This window comes from Abramis brama, assembly GCF_963993115.1.
Source record: "Abramis brama genome assembly, chromosome: 1".
NCBI lineage: Eukaryota > Metazoa > Chordata > Actinopteri > Cypriniformes > Leuciscidae > Abramis > Abramis brama.
Window position 1 is genome coordinate 28,469,347 of NC_139963.1, and position 23,625 is coordinate 28,492,971.

General features: G+C 39.8%; 2 protein-coding genes across 2 annotated transcripts in view; one reads left to right on the forward strand and one right to left on the reverse strand.

Moving 5' to 3' along the window:
- The window catches only part of apol (apolipoprotein L), a 32,650-nt gene extending 17,930 nt beyond the window's left edge, over window positions 1-14,720 (reverse strand). Inside the window, exon 1 of the mRNA XM_084124668.1 lies at window positions 14,526-14,720. The gene's annotated coding sequence lies outside the window, so the exon portion shown is untranslated. The remainder of the gene's footprint in view (window positions 1-14,525) is intronic.
- The window catches only part of cacng2a (calcium channel, voltage-dependent, gamma subunit 2a), a 93,492-nt gene continuing 81,754 nt past the window's right edge, over window positions 11,888-23,625 (forward strand). The window contains exon 1 of the mRNA XM_084124739.1: window positions 11,888-13,517. Coding sequence (XP_083980865.1) covers window positions 13,292-13,517 — 226 coding nt within the window. The 5' untranslated portion in view covers window positions 11,888-13,291. The remainder of the gene's footprint in view (window positions 13,518-23,625) is intronic.

Here is a 23,625-nt window from a genome sequence, read left to right on the forward strand (position 1 = left end):
CTTCTCGTTGTTATAGCAAACCAAATAAAAAAATTACATTCTCATGAAAAGGGCATTCCTCCTCTCAGTACTGTAACAAGTGCTGTTCTCCCGCTCAACCTGTAATACTTCAACCATTTGCCACTCGATTCAGGGCATGGCAGGCCATCCCCAGAGTGTCGAGCTGGATTTTGGGGATAATAGAACGAGGTTACTCGCTCCAATTCGCTTGCAGACCACCCTAATTCATGGGCATCATATTTTCGGTAACACTTTACCTTAGTTAACATGAACTAAGAATGAACAACACTTCTTCAGCATTTATTAATCTTAGTTAATATTAATTTCAACATCAAAATCAAAGGTTGTATTAGTTAACATTAGTTAATGCACTGTGAACTAACATGATCAAACAATGAACAGCTGTATTTTTATTAACTATGTTAGGGGATTTACAGTTAAAGACCCAAGGACCAGATATGATTAATTAAGACCAGGAGTTAGAAGTGCAGTCAATTTAAGACAAGAGTCAGAATTATAATAAATTAAAGAATTTTTTTACTGAAGAGAGTTTGCAGTTTCATCAGGCAGAAGTCAGCTTCAAGACTCACAAGGAGTTCGTAGGCCGCCCCACTTACAGTTACAAAGATCACAGCAGTTATACCATACACAAAGGTCTAAGCCACATCCTTGCTTCAGGTTGAATGAAGCATATCTCCATTGATTATGCGGCTGAATTTAGGCACGTCGTGACCTTCCAGGTCGCAGATCTGGTTTGTTGGTCAAGGTTGGATTTGGCTAGGTTCTAACTATAAACAGGAGAGTTTTCTTACAACATCAAGATAACATGTTCTTTCTCTCAAGGAGAGGACACTTTAATCTAACAGTAAAGTAAAGACTTTAGCTAAGAAATGGTCACTTAAACTATTGGTTCCAATGACCCTTATATGTTTTAACACGTTGAAGACCTTTCTCAAACAAAACGAGTCCATATTTCATTTCTGGAAGCCGGGCTAAATGAGCAAGCACTGTAACTGCATTGTCTGCATGGCCCAGACCCTTCAGTCACCTGTCAGGTATATTTAATGCAGATATTAGAGAATACATAAAAAGAAGAACATTTCAGTAATCACACTGGTAACTTCTATAAGTAAAATCTCACAAGCCTAGAGAAGTCATTCAACTCATTTTGTATTTAGAAGGAAAAATATTGATTAATACCTTGATTATAATCACTCATTAGATTGAAGCAGCAGTGGATTCCAGAATTCACCCCTTACAACTTACATTAATAAAGATTACTAAATACTGTAACAAATGTATTGCTCATTGTTAGTTCATGTTAATACATTAACTAATGTTAACTTATTAACCTTATTGTGAAGTGTTCCCATATTTTCTTTTAATTTATAAGATAAATTAACAAATGCACACATATGGTCATATAAGCAGCTGTACTGAATTTTGAGAAAAAGTTTAATGTGTGATATGGCACGAGGGCCAAGTATGGTAACCCATAGTTGGAATTTGTCCTCTGCATTTAACCCATCCAGGCTAGTGCACACGCATTAGGAGAAGGGAGTAGTGAACACATACACACTGCAAAACGTGGACACGCACACAATGGGCAGCGATTGGGGGTTCGGTGCCTTGCTCAAGGGCACCACAGTCATTTCCTGTTGGTATTTAGACTTGAACCTGCAACCTTTGAGTTATCAGTCTGACTCTCTAACCATTAGGCCACAAATGTAATCAACTCTCACTCTGGTAAACACCTTGAATCATGTCTGTATTCCATGATAGATTTGTATTTTCATTAAACCTCAAGACAGAGATTCGAAAAAGAAAAGAAAAAGTCAGTTAAAAGTCAGTAAATTTTTCATATGAAATGTACACAAGTTTCTCTTTCTTTGTTACACCACGTATGACCTCAATAAAAAGGAGATCCTTAGTGAATTGGACTGTAAAGATAAAAGACCTGAAACTGACCTGTACAATGCAGTCCACACGAGGGCGCTGTTAAACAACTACACAGCAGCATGCGCCACAATTGTTTTAAAACAACACATTGACTTTCAAGTTCAATATTCCATCATAGTCTTATAAACATTATACATTTGTCATTGCATTAATTAAATAACCACTGTTATAAACAAGTTTTTCTTAAAGCCTTGAGGTCCAGAACTCACAGCACCTCAATCACTCTCCAAGAACTCACAAATCAGAAGTGGCAGAAAAGAGTTATGACGGAGAAACATGGAAGACTCTTGAATTACACTTAAACTAAATGAACTGTGTGTGAATAACTGCCTATATTGTGTGAAAGTATGTGTGGAGGCTTCCAGCTGTGTGTTTATAGAGCTCAGAGCTGGTGTAGTGGTGACACACTGTTAGGCTAATTGGATTGGATTGAGAAGTCTTCCTGGGAAAGGAGCAGTTGGGAAGGTCAAGTATTCCAATATCACTGAATCAAGCAGAATTTGATTAGTCGCAGCCTGTGTGCATGTTAGCAACCCCAGAGCAGAGACAGCACTGCAGATGGACAAGAGCGTGGAGGCTTTATTAAACATCCAACCTCATGTTTTTGCATGCATATTGTGCAGCAATGGGGGTCAGCTTAATCAATTTAGTCAACTTAATAAAAAACAAGGAGACAGCAGGAAGGATAAAATTGTAAATTGCAAAGCATTATTTATCCTGAAAAGCCACTCTCAGTCTCATACCAAGCGACATCCTTAATGCCATGAAACACTTTTACAATCATGTTGCACACCCGTAAAGATATTCTCACTTGGGGCATCAATGAGATTAAAGTACAAGAGTGAAGAGATCCTTTATTCGAGGTAAGCTTTATGAAACGCACAAAGTAGCATGTAAAACCTGGTATTTATCAGTGTGTGCATGTGTGCGGAGGGGTAAGGTTATGTCTGCCATTGCCATGGAAACAGAGCCCTTGTGTACATTTTGCCTATACTCATGCTTTATTTCCTTGTTCCACTGTTCTATCTCTCTCTCATTCATACAGAGTCACAGGGCAGCACCACAAGTATCTTGTTGGCCTGGTTCTGTTTGTTACTTTACTTCCATAGTGGCTCAAAGAATCAACAGTAGACAGAATGGATTTCTATGGAAGCAAAAAATACAACTTAAACTAGTCTTAAGGAAGATAGTCTTAAACTTTATTATTTTTATTTATGTATGTATGTATGTTTGTTACATTTTTTGTAGAAAATGAGATTGTTGCCCATGCAAAATTCACAGACATAGTGCTAGGGTGTTGTGGGTGGTTGTTAGGACATTGGTGTTTTCTCAGGTATTGGCTGCTAGGCATAAATAGGTGGTTGCTAAGGTATTCTAGGTGGTTCCTAGGTGTGGCTATTTGTTTGCTAAGGTCTGAGGGGGTCAATGCTAAGTGTTTGCTAAAGTATTCTTAATGGTTGCTATGGTGTTGCTATTTCAAGTGATCGATAGGTGTTTATTTAGATATTTGAGTGGTTGCAATATGACACTGCTAGGCATTAGCTAAGGTTTTCTGAATGTTTACTATTGTGTTGCTATGCTATTCTGAGTGGCTGCTAGCCGTGTGGTTATTTAAGTCGCCATTGAATAATTACATAATGCAGTTATGACCTCATATTCAACATAAGGCTATGACAGTTGAAACCTACTCCAACAGCTGGATGTTTCAGAGATGCTGTGAATGGTGGTGGCAGTGTGGCATCTCTCTCCCTCGTTCTCTTGCTGAGAGACTTACAAAGAGCAGAAGCTGTAATTAGAATGCGAGGGAGCAAGTCGCTGCTGCAAATTGAAAACATATTGATTCTCCCTCAGCTATGTTCTCCCCAGCCTGAGAACAGGATGGAGATTCACGCACAAGGTAACAGGGAGCAGGAAAGAGGGGTTGGTGGGTGGGGGAGGAGTTTTGGAAATCGAAAGAATATGAAAGAGAGAGAGAGGGGGGGAGAGATTACATCATGCACTGGACATTTTTATTCTGAAAAATAAATGGCAAGGATTTTTAATTAAAAGTTTGGGTTGAACCAAATCTAGACAAGCAAATAGCTCCACCTATTAATCCAGCTAAGTTCTGCCCCACATAAGATGAAAAGAGGGCATTCTAGTCCACTGTACGGGATGATTGCTCAGGCCCAATGTGATTGAATGTGTCTGGGTATGAGCACTAAAATAGGAGCTGAATAGTTAAAGGCAGATGGTAAGTCAGAAGTGTGAGCCTGTCAAATGCAGTCATATACTGTGTTGTATGTCGGTGTCTCCCCTCAGGCAATACAATAGCTTTCTCATCCAGAGCAGTGTATCACCACTAGGCTACAACCCTCAGCATTAAATTGACAAGAAAAATGATTTTTCCACAATTTTAGCATATGATTTGTATTCATTTATTTACAAAAGGAACTGAATAAAGCATGTTATTGCAATGCTAATATGTAAAGAACTGCTTCAGGGTATTGCTGTCAGAGACATACACCTGTGCCCTCAGTAGCTGGTGTCAGTGTGCAACCTGTTGATGGAGCCTTGCACTTAATGCAGTGCCTCAGCATAGTTGAATGCTTGGTGGTTTCAGCTTGTGCATGCAGATTCACTGCAATAATTCTTTCATAGTTGTTACATTTCAGATGAATAGTAGGGGAGACCGGGTATGGTCGTAACATGGGCAGAGATGTAAGACAACCAATTCCACTAATCGGGGATAAACAAGCAGTCCTATGATCATTTCAGTGTTTACCCACTTCCTTCCAGATCCTGTATGAATCACTGTCAAGGCTGTAAATAGGCACATGAAGATTTTCAAAAACAAAACAAAAAGATTTTTGGGGCCAAGACCAGATTTTGTTTAGTACATGAACTTTTACATAGTTTCTTTAATCATTTAACTGAATTCTCAGAAAATGAAAAATAAAGACAGATAGTGTGTCTGCCATTGTTAAAAAAAGAAAGAAAGTGGATTAAAAGGGATTATGAATTTGTGTCTTTCGCTGAACTGTCCTTTTCACATTTTTCATCTTTTAATAGAGTTCAAGTTTCATTATCCAAAAATGAATCAACATTTCAAAATATAGCAAAAATCCATGGTCCTATGTTTAAGGTTCATACAGGCTAATTTTAGTTTTCTACTGTCAATTTATCCAATCGAAACCTGTATTTCCTGAAAAAAAAAAAAAAAAAATGTTTTAAGCCAAATCATTCATGTTGCTTACATAGAATAAGGGGTGTGCCACTAAGGCCTGGCAGGCACTAGTTCCCGATGGGTTTATTCAGACCTCAGAAAGACTAGATCTAGACTCCGGTGTTGGACATGAGACTGTGGCAGCACAAAGACAAGGTGTATTCAGACCAGTGCATCAATTATCTAGGACCTTCAGCAGAGGGAAATAGTGTCTACCCCAAAGACAGAGTGTGCCCTGAGGCGAGTTCTAAAGAGACTCCACATAATCACATCCAATTAATGAAACCACAAAAAAGGAGGCAGTTCAAAGAGCTACCTTATCCTTTGCATTTCCACGACTCACTCCGCTCTCTCTTCTGCTTAAATTCACTTTAAGCTTTGCTTAAGCCAATGCTCAAGGGGTGTTTTAACAAGCAGTTGATTAGCACTTTTTCCTTTTCTTTTCTTTTTTTAGCCTAATGTTTAGCTGACATTAAAGGTCCACCTGTTTGTAATACACTGATAACCACCAAACATAGTGATGATGAGAGTCACATGATGAATCAAAGCTCATCACATTCAGCTTTTCCACATGCTAAGAAGGACAATATTTTTTTTTACAGTAGGTGCACATGGTGAATGACACTGTGCACCTACTGTAAAAAAAAATATTGTCCTTCTTAGCATGTGGAAAAGCTGAATGATGAGCTAAACACCATCAAGGTAACACATGAAATTTAAATGCAATAAACATTAATTTAACAACATTAGATGTAACATAAAACCCTAATGTACATAACTGATGAGAAAAAACTAAGAAAGTTTTTAATAAGTGAACTTATTTCAACGAAAATACATCATATGTGAAGTGTCAGGCAGGGAATTCTGGGAATGTCAATTTACATTTTTTGCTGTAAATTAAACAATGAAGTTAATTTTCTCCTCCAAGAACAAAATTATTACCATAAAGTATTTTACCGTAAAATTCCATTAAATGTATGTTATTCACGATCTGGTCAATCATTTTTTACAGTATACGGGATTTAAGATCATACATGGATGCTACCTTATACACTTCAGCATTAATTACACACTTCTATCTCTAAAATACCCATTCATTTATGTCAATTTAATCATTCCCTGCTGATTCACAGTAGATCACACACTCATACTCAGTGGCCGAAGCCAGAACTCCTGTTTGCTCATTGTTCATTCCAGTGATCATGACACAGCTAATAGAGCCTGGATTAGTGTGCAGGAACAGAGTGGGCAAACACACAGAGACTAATGATGGAGACCAGCCAGTCTGCACCACTTTCTCATGCTCTAACACCACCTCTATCATGTTTGCCCCTACATTTATCAGTGCATATTATGTTTAAGTAGTTCATTAAGATGTTGACATGCACTGAGCTCGTGTCTACTGATCTATTTTATATGGTCTCTTTTTAGATGGTCTATTTTATAGATATACCCATTTTCACCCATCCATCTGCCCCCACTGATAATCATAGCTTTGGATAGCTTTTGCATTCATATGTTATTTTATTTATGCTTGAACACATGTACATTTCCTAAACTCTTTATCTTTTCTCTGCAAATCTAAAATCACAGTCTCCAATTCCCTGCTTCAGTAAATCTACTCCATATATTCCCGTCCTCTTCCTCTTTGTATCTGTCAGTGTGCTCTCCTCATCTGTCGCCTGCGCTTTGGATCCGGAGTGGTCCGCACTGTACCAGACTAGAATTTTAAGCATGTCCTTTGGTCAGGAGAAGGTGTGTGTGTGTGTGTGGGGGGGGGGGGGAACGTTATATATTATGTGGCTTTGGACCTAACGGAGTTGGTGCAGATTTCTCACTCCTGTTTTTACTAGTCTAAGCTACATACATCTACATGGCTACTTACTTTCATCAAATAATTAATTTATTGTAAACCATTGAACTAACTGATGAAAGGAGAGAAATGTTTGCTTTAAAAAGTGGCCAATGGGATGACATAAGGATGAGAAATTAAAGACATGCAATGAACATGAATTGCAGTCAATGAAGTCACGGGTAGATGTGCAAAAGGTGATAGAATCAAAATGAAATGGCATATAATACTGTATTGTGTGAATGGCATCAAATAAATATCCAAGCTGGAAAAGCAAAGATGACAATATTCTTTAAACTATATATATATCAGTTGTAATCAAAATTATTCAACCCCCATTGCAAATCAGGTTTATTGGCAGAATTTACAGACTTTCAGCTGTTTGCAATGAACAAATCAAACAAAAATAATTATATAAACAATTACTTTTGAAACAGCTCAACACAACAAATGTTTCAAGTGGTTTCCCCAAATTCAACTGAAAATGCAACTTTTAATGACTTTGGCACTCTAGCCTCTGGCCAAAAAAGCCTCAGATGAATGACGATTTTTGCATCATCTGAGTTTTTTTTTCCAGACACACAATACAGAAAGGGAGGGAAGCACGGTCATTCGAAAATACTACCGGGTTTCTACTGATACTAATCGGTGAAGTTTCCCTTTAACTCAACCTGCCTGTAATCACATCTTTATCTAGGGCACAGCTGATTGGTTCCTGCTGTATCCGTAGCCAATACAGGCTTGCGTGCTCAACCTTCAAATACTGGGCAGCATTTGCCTTAGCAGTGCAGCGTGCTTCAGAAACCCTCCACCTTCCCCAGCTCCGCCTGTATAGATCTGCTACGGGCAATTCATGCTATATTGTACAGTAGCAGCATGTATTACTTGCTCACAGAAACATGTTGTGTATGTACTGGCAGTAGCAAGTCCCGTACTTGCTCTGCAGAAGCAGCAATAAAAGCAGCAGCTGCATAGCAGATCTATTCCGCCAAGACCAAACATATCCGAGAGTTATATATATCTGTCATGACAACAACTATCGGAGAGATTGTAGAGCATACATTTCTAAAGCACACATTTCTCTCCTTTCATCAGTTACAATATATTAATTATGTGATGAAAATAACACACAATAGCCATGTAGCTGTATATAGCTAAAAACAGGAGTGCGAAATCTGCACCAACTCCATTAGGTACATATATGATACATTTATAGTCAACCTATCTATAAATTACAGAAACGTCTGTGTGTCTGTATGTCTGTGTGTCTGTATGTCTGTTATTCGCATATCTCACGAACCGTTAGTCTGATTGATTTCAAGCTCGACAGGTGTCTCGCTACGGGCACGAGTAGTGCAGTGCCAAGTTTGACGTTGTTTGGATGAGAAATGCAAAAGATATCGTTAAATATATAATTTTTTAGAAGGTTGTGGTTTAAAAATAAACATTCTGTCAGCTACACTGTTTACTTCTGAATATTATAGTTTGGTTCCAAAACGTGATCCATTTTGATTAATTTGAGTAAAAATGTGTTTTCTTTACCAAGAAAGTGGCAAGATGAAAACCATTTTCTGTTTCAAACTTTCACATAGCATCTTTAGGTTATAATAACATAAAAAATTCAAATCCAAATTTTGATTTTCAAAGATTTATTATAAAAATTGATTATTTTTTCCCAAAAATGCAATAAATTCATGACACTTTCTTTCTTTTTTTCAAAATGCAATTAATCCATTGAATCAATATAAAAGTTACTTTTTATCATATTGAAACTGTTGAAATCAGCCATCGCTAAGAAATATCTCCTGAACTTTTTTGACGGCGATCAGCTCACAAAAACTGATTTTGCACGGGCACTTTGCACTGCTCCCTGAATCGACGCGCTTATTCATATGTGGATGTTAACTGAATCTGTTAGTCAGCTATGCTGTTTACTTCTGAATATTATATTTCATTCTGGTGCGCTTAACGTTATCGCTACTGTGTAAATGCTATTCACCAACTAAACATATCCTTTTCAATGCGTTCACAGTCTCTTTCACGGGCATCATTTGTAGTAGCCTATTCACAAACTGTTTCCTCAAGCATAGCGTTTTCTCGGAGTTCACTTTGTGCTTTCTACCATGCACAAATAAAAATGTCACTGAACTTTTGCTGTGTAATTGTAACAATGTGCACTCAAACACACCAAACCAACAATTACTAAAAACACACTTAAAAACTTATTTTGCACGGCCATTTTGCACTAGTCTATCTATAAATTAAAGAAACGTCTGTCTGTCTGTCAGTGTGTCTGTCTGTATGTCTGTCTGTGTGTGTGTGTTATTCGCATATCTCTCGAACCGTTAGTCCGATGGATTTCAAACTCGACAGGTGTCTCGCTACGGGCACGAGTAAGTGCAGTGCCAAGTTTGACGTTGTTTGGATTAGAAATGCAAAAGATATTGTTAAATATATCAGAAAAAGAAGCACTTAGAAGGTTGTGGTTTAAAAATAAACATTCTGACATAAACACTCTGTCAGCTACACTGTTTACTTCTGAATATTATATTTTATTCACGGACATCATTTGTAGTAACCTATTCACAAACTGTTTGCTCAAGCGTAGCATTTTTTCGGAGTTCACTGTGTAGCCTGGTAATACCAAACTCTGCTGCTTTGCTTTGTAGACAGAGTCTGGCATGGCATAATTGAAAAGCGTTTTCTTTCACGCGGGGGGGGTGCTTGTCTGAAGTTTAAAATCATTGGTTACCCGTAAACCAATCACATAACACTTGGTTATGGCGTGTGTTATGCGCATGCTCAGCCGCATCTAACTTCCAATGTAAACACATGTATGATGCGAAAACAAAACCATCGAGCGAAATACCGGAGTGAACATGGCTGTGAACGACTTTTGCAGATTATGTGAAGTAAATCTACGCATCCACGGTACAATCAGCATCTACGTCACGGCTCTCAGGCCGCCCTCTGTTCGTTGATTGGCCGGCTGTTTTCAGGCCGGAGGAAAACGGAAAGCTATTACGCTTTCTCAGACTGAATACAAAAGCGAAATGAAATTGAGCGGAAGTAGGAAGTCTGACGTAGTCAGGCTAGTAGCCTGCTCCCTGAATCATCAAGTTCACTGTGTAGCCTGCTCCCTGAATCGGCGAGTTCACTGTGTAGCCTGCTCCCTGAATCGGCGAGTTCACTGTGTAGCCTGCTCCCTGAATCGTTGAGTTCACTGTGTAGCCTGCTCCCTGAAACGGCGAGTTCACTGTGTAGCCTGCTCCCTGAATCGTTGAGTTCACTGTGTAGCCTGCTCCCTGAATCGTTGTGCTTATTCATTTGTGGATGTTAACTGAATCTGTAAGTCACCTACGCTGTTTACTTCTGTATATTATATCTATCTATAAATTACGGGAACGTCTTTCTGTCTGTGTGTGTGTGTTATTCGCATATCTCTCAAACCGTTAGTCCAATGGATTTCAAACTTGACAGGTGTCTCGCTACGGGCATGAGTAAGTGCAGTGCCAAGTTTGACGTTGTTTGGATTAGAAATGCAAAAGATATCTTTAAATATACATCGGTAAAAGAAGCACACACTGGCTTTTGCCGCTCTAGCCGCTCTGGCTTTTGACCCTTACAGAGAGGGTCGAAGAAAGCAGTGGAGCTTAAGTAGCTTGGAGTTCACTGTGTAGCCTGCTCCCTGAATCGTGTAGTTCAATTTTCCACATTTATTGTATGTCATTATGTCAGTATCAGTATTTGCTTTCTACCATGCACAAATAAAAATGTCACTGAACTTTTGCTGTGTAATTGTAACAATGAGCACTCAAATTCACCAAACCAACAATTACTAAAAACACACACAAAAACTGATTTTGCACGGGCACTTTGCACTGCTCCCTGAATTGACGCGTTTATTCATATGTGGATGTTAACTGAATCTGTAAGTCAGCTATGCTGTTTACTTCTGAATATTATATTTCATTCTGGTGCGCTTAACGTTATCGCTACTGTGTAATAGTAGCCTATGCTATTCGCCAACTAAACATATCCTATTCAATGCGTTCACAGTCTCTTTCACAGGCATCATTTGTAGTAGCCTATTCACAAACTGTTTGCTCAAGCATAGCGTTTTCTCAGAGTTCACTGTGTGCTTTCTACCATGCACAAATAAAAATGTCACTGAACTTTTGCTGTGCAATTGTAACAATGAGCACTCAAACACACCAAACCAACAATTACTAAAAACACACGCAAAATCCTGATTTTGCCCACAAAATCAGATTTTGCACGGGCATTTTGCACTAGTAGGTTAAATTGCAGTAGCCTACACTAAAAAAAAAGGGTGCGCTAAAGCAGCTCGAGAACAGAAGGAACAATAGGTAACCATAGCAACAGTACGCTGAACGACCACTGACCGATAAGATCAGTATCAGTATCGAACATACAAAAAGTCATATCAATATAATTTATTTGATATTATTTACAAATAACAAAAAAAATTTTTTTTTTTAAATGCTAGTGTTATGGTAGTTGACGAATAGCCACTGAACGTGACGTGGTTTGATGTATTTTAAAATATAACGTAAGCTATTTTAATTAAAATAACTTGATTTTTTTTAACTCGATTACATAATCCACATAACATGCAGTACGATAACCCATCACTGTCACTCAGCATGCAAGCATCGATTAAAATCTACTATATTCGTTGAATGAGAGTTTTAACTGCACCCTTTTCTGTCGCCGCACATATCCCTTCTCTGTTGTATAATTCTCTCTCTCTCTCTCTCTCTCTCTCTCTCTCTCTCTCTCTCTCTCTCTCTCTCTCGAGCCACAGCACGCCTGCCTACATCCCTCTCTCAATCTTCACTAACACACAAGCAAAGGGGACCGAAGCAGACCCGTATCCTCCTTTCCCAGCACACCACGTTCCTCATTCTCAGGTTTTTTTGTTGTTGTTTTTTTGTCTTTTATATGGCGCAAGGGCTCTACAAGCGGGACGGTTCAGGGTGCGAGAAAGCCAGCGCGGATTTGGATAAGCGAGCATCAGTGACGGGTCTAGAATACAGCAGCAGCTGCGGCGCCTCCGCCTCCTCGGTCTCTTCTAGCCGGCTCTATGACGAGTAATGGTCGGCTCGTTCTGCTGGATGCTCCTTGCTCTAACCGGATCCTCGACGGCACCATATTCAACAGCAGATTGCCATTTTCGGAAGAAACCTTCAAAGAGCTAGGAGATACATATGGAAACTGGGGATCGGAATTTTAGGAAAAAGGATATATAGTAGTGCTTTATTTTATAAGTCTAATTTGGTCATTTATGTTTTGTTCTCGGTGAATTTCCTCATTTCATCGTTGACTTGATTTGTCAAATTGATGCGAGAGCGGCGGCAGCAGATTTAGATTCGCCTGGACATTCTTTTCGTTGGTTTTGAACTGGACTATCCTGGCCATCCATCCATCTATCCTATATTTTTTCTGCTCCTGCACTTCAGTTGAGCTTATCCTGTTCTTTCTGGGGGGGGTTCTCTCTCTCTCTCTCTCTCTCTCTCTCTCTCTCTCTCTGCGTCTTTCCCTCTTGATTAGAATAGACTAGTATTTGCTTAGCCATATTAAGAGAAGACAGCGTGTTGGTTAAGCAGCTACGTAGGTCAACAGTTGTTGTAACACAGTGAATTGTTTAGATATATTCCGATCCGAAGCAAAACCTACCATTACTCCATCAACGCCAGTCTGAATTCCACATTCTTCCTAAACCAGTGTTTATCCTCAATTCCTAACACATCAAATTTACGCGCCTAAAATTGTCATGATTAAAACCGAGTAGCTATTGTTTAACATTGGCTTAATTGCAGTGGCGTTTGAATGACATGCTCAGGCCATTATTACAGGCCTCGGCAATTAATTATTATCTTTGATTAGTGGCTTTGCAGCGTGAATGTGTAAGTTTAAGCTGTAGCACTAGCTGCTGCATATCTTACCTCGTTTAGAAACAAAGACAAGGACAAACGATTTAGGAGGCTAAAATTGCTCTTTGTTGGAACAGCGAGGAAAGCGTAGCGTTCCTCTCCAAAAACAAACAAAACAAAACAAAAAACAGCCAGAAAGGCTCACCTATTTCTTCCTTAATCGGTTCTCACCCAAACGCAACCATAAGGTTCCTACCGCATCCTCCCCCTTCCCCCTCCTTTCGCTCAAATATATCCCATTTTTTAAATTTGGTTTGGTCCCGTAAATTTTCAAATATTTATTTCCTATACATCAAGAGGAAAGGGGGTCCCCCTTTCATGGAATGCGGAAACATGGGTGTGTTTGACCGCGGAGTTCAGATGTTATTGACCACGGTGGGCGCATTCGCTGCCTTCAGTCTCATGACCATCGCGGTGGGCACGGACTACTGGCTGTACTCGCGCGGCGTGTGTAAGATCAAGACCAACAACGAGAACGAGACCAGCAAGAAGAACGAAGAGGTGATGACCCATTCGGGACTGTGGAGGACATGTTGCTTGGAAGGTAAGACGACTGTCATGCTCTCTTTTATCCACCCGATGACGTTTAGCGGTCCCCCATTTGCATTAGAGGGTCCATCTCAGCACGTGCACACGTGTTACTGTCGGTTGTTACGGAAACGCATCTTAGGCCTGCTGCTTTCACGATGGTTTAAAAGCTCCGCTTTCAGCACCACGGACAGCGACATAAGCGCACACTGATTTACAAAACTGTTGTAAAAAGATATCACACAATGCTGTCTCTTATATTATGGCGTGTTGTAACTTGTTAGCTGGGTTCTTGCTGGATGATCATGTTCTAAAAACAGGGTTGAAAACATGAATCTAATAAGAACAGCTATTAGCTGGTTTGTTGCTGGTCTAACATAGATTTGCTGCAGCTAATGTCCAGCTTGGACCAGCAATTGGACAGCTTAGGCCAACTAGAAACCACATTCTAAGCTAAAAGGGGATAGTTCACCAAAAAAGTAAAATTCTGCCATCATATGCTCACCCTCATGTCATTCCAAATGACTTTTCTTTCTTCTGTGGAGCACAAATTTGAAGAATGTTTTATCCATACAATAAAGGTCCAAAACAGCACTGAATCCCATTTAATTGTTCATTTAATGGCCTTTTGTGTGTGTGTGTGTGTGTGTGTGTGTGTGTGTGTGTGTGTGTGTGTGTGTGTTCAGCATATAAGAAATAAAGTTATGCAGGTTTGAAATGACCACTTAAAAAAAAAAAAAAAAAGATTATTTTGGCATCTATGGTTCCAAATAACCGTTAACATCTATGGAACCTTTCCATTCTGTAAAAGGTTCTTTACAATGGATGCTTTTTTAGATTTATTTTTGAGAGTGATGAGGGTGAGTAAATGATAATAAAAAAAAGTTTTTTTAAAAACAATTTGGGGTTAACTATGCCTTTAAGATGGATTTTCCGGCATTGGAAGGTTATGGATATAACAGCAGATAAATGCATGTACTGGACTTCCACTATAGGTAACACCTGGGAAAAAATTGCTACTCACATGAACCATGTTCAGAAAGGCTCTCTGTATCTCAGGTCAACATTCACAGACTGTTGATTTCCTGTCATGCTTCAGTGGCTGCACTGACTGCTGACTTTGGCCAAGCAAGATCACCTTGTGAGGTCACGGAGCATAACAAATCTCCCTCATCCTCACCAGGGCTCAGCGGAGGCACAGAAGATGGCCTGGGTCTCTGAGGCACACGGCCATATGTATCCTCTGCTGCTTCTAGAGCACAGGAAGACCTATGGAGGAAAATCTATGTAGCATTATTTCAAAGAGGCTGGTCACTTTGAATTAGCAAAGACATGATGAAGCAAAGGCATTTACAGTCAAATGAGTTCAATTACGAGGCATACTGACAGGGGAGATTAGATGCTGCTGATCTTGATTATCATCATGACAGCATGAGTTCTCATAGCCATATGTTGACCATGGCAAGACAAGTGACTTTGACCACATCTGTCAGTGTGTCCTTAACATCTGCTTTTTAGATCTGTCTGTCAATTTATCCTTAAAGGGTTAGTTCACTTTCTGCCCCTTCATTGACAGCCTACGCAACTATCACTTTCAAGCCCCAGATAGTAAGTAAAGACATCATAAAAGACATGCGACTCCAGTGATTTAACCTCAGTTTTATGAAGCAACACGAGTGCTTTGCACATAATTTACACATTTATTTACAAAATATTAATCTCCAACGTGCTTTCACAAGACAACGCAACAATCCATGTGTTGTGTTGATGCAAGAGCAGACGTTGTTGTAAATGTTGTAAATAAAGTGGTAAATATGTTTTTTGTGCAAACAAAGCACTCATTATTAATGACAGAATTTTAGAATTTTTGGGTGAACCCTTTAAGGTTTGTCTGTCAAAATACCTGAAATACTCCAGGCTTACAACATCTGTCATTATGTTACATTTGGAGTGCAGGAGAAACTCTTGGATCAAAAAGTGCTTCATGAGATTAAACAAGAGGAACCTGATCAACATTTCCATGTAAAATATTTCCTAACAGCCTTCTTCGTAGTGCCTGTGTTTAAGTGTGTCACTGGCCCAACAAAATTCCACATGATAATTTTTTATTCATTTTAGCTCTCAGTTACACAGATTTTGCAGACCGAGGTCAAATTCTTTGTATTAGCAATGCAATGGCATACTTTTTGTTTTGGTTCAACTGATAGTACGCTGCCAGAAATGAACACTGGAGAATGAAAAAATTGCCTTTTTTGTGTCACAAAATAAATCCTATAGTTTTTGAACAGCCAGTAACATCAAAATGAGTTGGATAAAATCACTGGGGGAAAAAAACTTAAATAGTAGAACACTTAAATAGCTGATTATACAGTCAGCTCATTTAGCAAAATTAGGTGCTGGTCTATGATAAGTCTTAAGTAAAAGAGGATATTGCTGCTTCAATGTAAAACATCTTCCTTCTGTTCTCAGTTCAGGCTCACACAGATATCATGCTCAGACTATGGAAAAAGCAATTAGTTGCAACAGTAAATAACACTTATCCCTCAACCTACATGGTTGGATCCATCAACCAGGTGCTGCCTCTCAGAGCCCATCTTGCACTAGACTGTGTGTAGGCAGGCTAGGATGTAAATCTCAGTGGTCAGAGCAGAAGATGATTTGCTGGGGAGGAATAGATTTACAGCATGCAGGTGGGCAAGAGTGTTAGTGTAATTTGTCCCTGGAGTGCTCCAAACTGATGAGAGAGAGGAAACACCCTCAACTGAACTGTCCTCAGCAATTTTAACAAAGCTTCAGATATTTAACATCTACCCTTGGAAACCGTCTGTATGGTATTGTTGGTATACTTACTGTACATTACTGTTTAAATGTTTGGGGTCGGTAACATTTTAAAAAAAACTTACACTTATGCCCACCAAGGCTGTATTAATTTGATCAAAATTACAGTAAAAATCGTGATTTTGTAAATGATTATTACAAAGTAAAATAACTGTTTTCTATTTTAATATATAATTTAAAATGTAATTTATTCCTGTGATGGCAAAACTTAATTTTCAGCATCATTACTCCAGTCTTCAGAGTCACATAATCCTTCAGAAATCATTCTAATATGCTGATTTGGTGGTTAAAAACATGCTGAAAATAGTTAAAAGTACTGATTTAGTCTTTCTTAAACTTTTAAACTGTAGTGTATATCTTTATTTTACTTGTATCAAATTCTTTTAATGCTGCATAAAATGTAACTATTGTCAGTTATGGAGGTTTACACCAGTCTGAGAAATGTTTCAAAAAATAATCTATAGAGGCCAATAGCTAATTAAGCAGTGCTTTCATTTGTAAAATCTTAAAGCTATTCTTGTAGCGGGGTCATGTATCCATTTACGTTTTATTTTTATATATTTCAGAGTTGCTTTCAGTACATTTGCATTTATTTCTAGCGTCAGCAGATTTATTTTGTTCCCAATGAACTTACTATGGCTCCAAAAGTGTTTGAACACTTAAGCCACACTTAAAAATGATAAATATCATTAGATATAAAACCAACAGGCAATTATTAAAACAAATACAACAAGCACACTTAAAGAAAAACATGAAGTCTGGTGGACAAACAGTATTTTAGTTGTCAAACTAAGTGGATTATGGTACATAGTGATACATAGTGAATTACACGTGGTTATTCTTGAGATAAATAAATTACAGTAAATTACAATGACAACAGCTTATTAAAAGTAATTACAGAAATGGTAAAGAAATGTGAAGTTACTTCTGAAAAAAAAATAGTCTAGCATCATCTATTTGCAGATGACATCTTGTTATCTAATACAATGAAATTCATATACTTTAAACTAGGCTTAAATGTCCAAATACTTTTAATGGCCATTGCATATTTTTAACTTTTTTATTATTAATATTTTAATCCTAAATCTCAAAGCAAAAATTGTCAAACCAGATAATTAGGGCAAAATTTGCAACACAAAAGAAAAGCACAATGCACTTGCTGTTATCGCACCTCTCAGTGAAAGATGACAGCTTGTTAAGGTCTTATTCTTGACACCCACAGAGCCATTATAGTACCACTGCAGATTAGAATGTGTCTCTATAGTGAGTGGAACCAAATATGAATCAGCATAACATTGCAGCTCTATGAGTTGCAGTACATGCATGTACACATATAAACATTGTCGTAATAAAACACAAACTGCTATATGGTGGGTCGCCATTACCGTAGTGACTCAGACCCAAGTGTACTTCGGCAGAACAGTTAATCTGTGTTATTAATCTTCATTACTCTTACAATGAATGTGAGGGTATAGCACAGAGAGAGCCCAGGAACAGCACAGCAAAGTACAGTGACAAAGGAGGTGCAGTTATATTCTTCACATACCCAACACTTATCATCCGAATCTCTGTGACAGCAACTTTCCCAATAGGACAGATCATTCTTCTGAATGCTTTGAGTCGCCTTGAATATTTCCCAGACTACAGGGGGCTGCTGCTAATAAATGGACATCCTGTGCACGTTTTCTATTCGCAGGCAGCCAAAGCGTGTGTTTGAAGAGATAACCCGCGCCACCTCAGCGGGAGGGGGTGCAAAATACTCTTGCATTTTTCTCACCTCTCGCTGGTTCATGCTCACAAATCTGCTCTTTGTAAGCAAGTGCGTGTGAGGTCTTATACTCGGCGTTCATCCAGGTCGACTGAATCAAGTATGGCCGCTTCGTGCTGTTATTTGTGAATTGCATCTTGGTCAAAATTCTTAGTCACATTTTGTTTAAAAATGCAATATTCTTATGTATGTGTGATAGACAGACAGGCCGCGGGACTTAGCCATGCCTGGCACTGCTGTAGAGACGGATTACTCTCATAAACTGATCAGATAAGGATTACCAGCCTGGCATGTATCTGGCCAGCTAATGACCCAGGTCTAAAGTGGCATTATGCAGTATTACAACACTACTGCATGCTTCAGTTCGCTCACACGGGCCACTTGCCCCAAAACAATCATCCCAGTATAGCTACACTACTACTTACTACACTACCAAAGGAAAAAACAAACAATGTTTTCTTTGGCATGCCCACCATGGCTTTTCACTCTCTCTGTAACACTTTAAAACCATGATCCACTTATCCTATAAACACCAGTGATGTGATAAACAGTGGGAAAAACAGTGGAAGCCAGCATATACAATGCCAAAACATTATGTCAGGTTAAAATATCTCTTATATGTTAAGCTGACAGATTGTTTAGGCATTGTATATGAGCTATTTCATAATGCTGCTTCATTCAAAAACTTTTCTCATTGTCTTGTCACATGATCATTACAGTTTTAAGGTGGCATATGTAGCTGTATAGTTGTGACATTAAAGGGATATTTCACCCAAAAATTTGGTATGGAATGATGTAGGGTAAGTAAATGCAGGGCTCTCAAGTTTTGAAGACAGGCAAGAGTGACATCCTTGAGGGGATGGGGATGGGGGGCGTATTTTTTGGACGGGTCGCAGGGGTGGGGGTGTTTCATTAATAATATTATTATTAGTGTTTTTGTTGTTGTTATTAGTAATTGCTCAAATACAAAGTATTCAATTTCCGCATTTGCGTGTGTGTGTGTGTGTGTGTGTGTGTGTGTGTGTGAGTGAGAGAGAGAGAGAGAGAGAGAGAGAGAGAGAGAGAGAGAGAGATTATGACTGGTGTTGTTTATTGTCAGTGTTTGTTGCCTTTTTGGACTTGTTGCCTTCCACCTGCACTGTCTCTTCCTTTGTCTCCTCCTCTAATGGGCCTACCCTTTTCGCCACCTTCTCTGGGCCAGCATCCTCTAACCTGGCCTTTTCAGGGGACTTTCCTCTCAGGGCGAATGAGAGGATGCTTAATTGCTTTTTACCTGACATCTTTGAAAGACAAATGCAATGATTAATGCATCCATGGCCAGGATATAATTATAAAATATGACATGATTTTAAAAGTGACCTATAACATCGACTATGCAATACACTTTCATTTATTTAGTGCTAATAAAATTATTAAGCCTATTTGGAGAGAGAGATGTTTATAATGTGACAATATGTCAGTCATCGTGTGATAAAGACAATATGACTAGGCCTAGACTACTTGTTCTGAGCAGGTGTTGTCAGTGAACAGGCTGTAAAACTGTTGGCTAAGTTACAGACACTGATGAAAAACTGATGCTAATTATCTGGGAAACATTCTCTAACAGCAGTCAAGTTGTCACTGTTTGTGTAAAACAAGTTGTGAATTTGTTGTAACATTAAAACAGGAGATTATGACTTACTCTGTGCTCAAAGTGATGCTCGGAGTGGTTTCCTCTGTGAACGAAACTTCGGAAGACAACGCTGTAGCAGAATCAAGTGAACAATTCCAGGATATGCTTTTTTTTCATTGGTTGTTGCGTTAAATCTTACCCAGATACAATAGTGCTATTTTCTGATTGGCTATTGTGTAGCCCCTTTCTTTTTTTGATTGGCTGATAAGTGGCAGGCTCGACTAAGAACTCCAGGGGAGACGCGCTTGATTCCTGTCGGTTCCACAGTGAGAGCGGCACGGGCAGAGAAATTTTGGGTGCTGCGGCATATTAAATATATTATAAATAGTTTTTCCACGTGAGAAATACAATGTGTGGCAGGAGTGCGAGACAAAAGACCGAAATGAGTGCCCTTGAGAGCCCTGTAAATGATAACAGAATTTTCATTTTGGGGTGAACTATCCCTTTAAAAGTTAAAATCACTGGAAGTTCACGAAGCAACAGGACAAAAAGTTATGTATGTATATACACAGACAAAAGTTTGGGGTCAGTAAGAATTTTATACTTTTATTCAGCAAGGATGCATTCAATTGATCAAAGTAACCGTAAATACATCGAGGGCCCTATCTTGCACCCAGCGCAATTGACTTTGTACACTGACACATGTATCATTCCTATTTTGCACCTGACGCACAGTGGACTTTTCCCTCCACAGACGCACGTCGGTAAATTAGGGAATGAACTTGCGCTCCCGGGGGCGGTTCAGCGAAAAGAGGAGGCGTGTTCCGGTGCAAACGTTCCCTGGTGCTATTTTGCAGTTCCAGAAAACAATTCCGCCACAGACCAGGAAAAACCTAGTCTAAAGTCAGCGTTTTCAGTGGCGTGTTCAGATGCTATTTTAAGGGCGCATACTTGGCCATAATGTAGAGTGTGTGCACAACGCGCATACACTTTGCTTCTCTCATCTACACACAGACGCAGTAGTTGACATTTTTGCAAACCATACATAATTACAAGGAAAAATATTCCACATGAGGGAAATCATTGTGGTGAAAAAATAGGCATAAATCTAGCTAACACATTTACCAAAATTATTATATGCCTGTTTAACCGAAGCTAATTTGGGTGGGTTTCTCCCTTCCCCATACAATGCCACTTCTCTGTCTTTTTACGGCCCTGACGAGAACGTCGGTCTCCTCGGCTGTGAACCGCTCCTGGCGTGCGCCTGGCAAATCCGCCGTTATAATAGCAATCCGCCATGGAATCATAGACAGTAAAAGAAATGGACACAGCGACCCCATAGACTTCAATTGAGAAAAGTGAAGTCAATTAGAAGCATTCACTTCCTGATGGCTGAGCGTACTGCGCAGACTCAAACTGAACTTGACGATGTAGATGTGACGTGAGCAACCTGTCTGTCTTCTAGTAGCTGTGCCAAGAGAAATCTGAATCATTCCCTTCCGAAACTTGCAGAGATTGAGAGCGTGAGTAGGAGGAGTCCATGAGCTAGGAGTAACTTTTGCTAAGTATTCTGATTAATTATTTTGTCATTTTGCCTCCACGTCCCCCCGATTGCCCGCGAGCTTCTCCTCCTGTCTATATGGTAAATTCTCTACTGTGCGACAGAGAGTCGCGTGGTTATGGCGCAATTGTTAGCCTATTTTTACAAAAACTGCTTCTACGGGGCCATAACGTAAGATACAAGGTAATGGAGCCTTTTATACATTGTCGTGTTTCTTTAGAAATAAACAATGGACAAATAGAGTCTTTAAATGCCTCAGATGTAAAGTTATTCACTGTCAAAGTGACGCCAAAATGAATGGGAGTCAATGGAATGCTAACAGCAGGTGATGGCTTGCTAACCAATGGCGGCCCCCGGGGAAGAAAACGCTTTCCGGGTGCTGGATTACCCCCTTGCATGGAACAAGCGTGCCTGCTCTTAAAGGGAATGTGAGATGACGTTATGATTGGTTTATTTCACGTTATGCCCAAACCACACCTATGAGTAATGTAGCTACTTCAGACCAACCCATTTTAGATTTGCGTCGGGCGCAAGAGTCATTTATCCCGCCAGTATAGTAGCAACAGCGCCCGAGATCCACCCACAAATTTACTTGCCTTTCGTGTTTGATACTTGCGTTTCAGATCGTTAAAATAGGGCCCTTAGATTGTTACGATTTTTTATTTCTAGGATCATGTGACACTGAAAACTGCTGTAATAAATTATATTTTAAAATAAAATAGAGTAATAAATAAATAAATTTATTTTAAATTTTAATAATATTTCAATATTATTTCACAGTTTTTTACTTTTGGTCAAATAAATGTAGTACTGGTAAGCTTAAGAGTCTTTCAAAAACATGAAAAATGGTAGTGGATCCTTTTCTACATTTTAAAGGGTTAGGTCCAATAATTTATATATATAATAGTATCATGTTTTTGCCCTCATATCATTTCAAACCTGAATGACCTTCAAAAAGCACACCCAAAAGCATAATAAAAGTGTCCATTTGACTAGTGCACAATGGCCACATTCACACAGCAGCAGAATACGGTTGTCAGTCCTGTATTTGAGTCCTTAATACGGTTACGTTCACACACAAAGCGATCTAATAGAGGGTCACGGTGACGCTGAGGTTGGATGCGTGAGGGAGAACCAGTGGGTAGTTTCTTAAAACGCAAATAGGTCCACTTCCGCCTGGCCAAACTCCCTCAAAATCAACTCAACCACTTCAGAGTGGAGTCTCCATTCCTGGGCCTCAGCCCCTGCCTCAACAGGATGTCTGCTCCCTGATTCTGGTGCCCAGGGGGAGCAGTTTGCCCTGAGCCCACAGGAGGATCTGGCGTGCCAGTTTGTAAAGTGATTGCGACCGCAGACCCTCCTGTGATTTATGTAGGAGACCATTGATGGGTTGTCTGTCCAGACAAGCACACGATGGCCCCTCAGGTCTGGGTGGGAATTATGACCCCTCCACAGACCTTGCATTGACAACCCCCTAGGATCACTCCCCAGCCTGTCAACACTAGACTTTGGGACAGAAACCAAGGTTTCTTCCATATCATCAAGGTACAAAGGCACTTGCGCATAACCTTGACGATGCGGAATGGGTTGCCCCTCTCCTGGAAAACCCCTTGGTCTTGAGCTACCACTGCAAATGTCTCATGTACAGCAAACCAAAAGGTATCACGCTGGACGCAGCTGCCATCAGACCTAACAGTCTTTGAAACTGTTTGACAGTGTGATGCTCTGCTTCTGTTGTACCTTGTATGGGGAGCTGGTCGACGACTGGAGCTGCTCCCACACAGAAAGCCCCTTGAGACCTGAGCTTGGTGAGGGAGGTAACGTTGGAACACCACCGCCTGCAAATCTGTGGCCTGCATCCGGGCCCACCTCCTCGCCTTCGTCAGGGTCTCTTAGCAGGTCAGCCTGGTATTCCTGCAAGATTGCTATTGTGTACAGACACACACCAGCCTGACCCACTTTACCCACCAAGGCCGAAGTTGTTCTGCATGGCCTGGTGGGTAATGTCAGGGTCTTTAGAGACGATGCCGTGTAAGGGAAGAGATAGTTTGCAAGCATCTGCTCCACCTTAGGCATTGCCCCATATTTTATATAATACTTTGAATAACTCGTGACTTGGGGGCTGAAAACAGGAGCAGAAAATGGTTTCCTCCACAATCTCCACACGGCAGGCCCCGACGTGGAAGTTGCACTTCACCAGGCAGGAAACGCTTGCCGAGTTTACTTTTAGGACAAGCGTCCTGCCTCGCGGCTGGCCAGTCGTTACTTAATTTAGCCACAGCTCAAGTGACAACCTTCACCAGCTCCTCATAAGCATGATAGCTGCAGCACTGGGCCCTTACTCT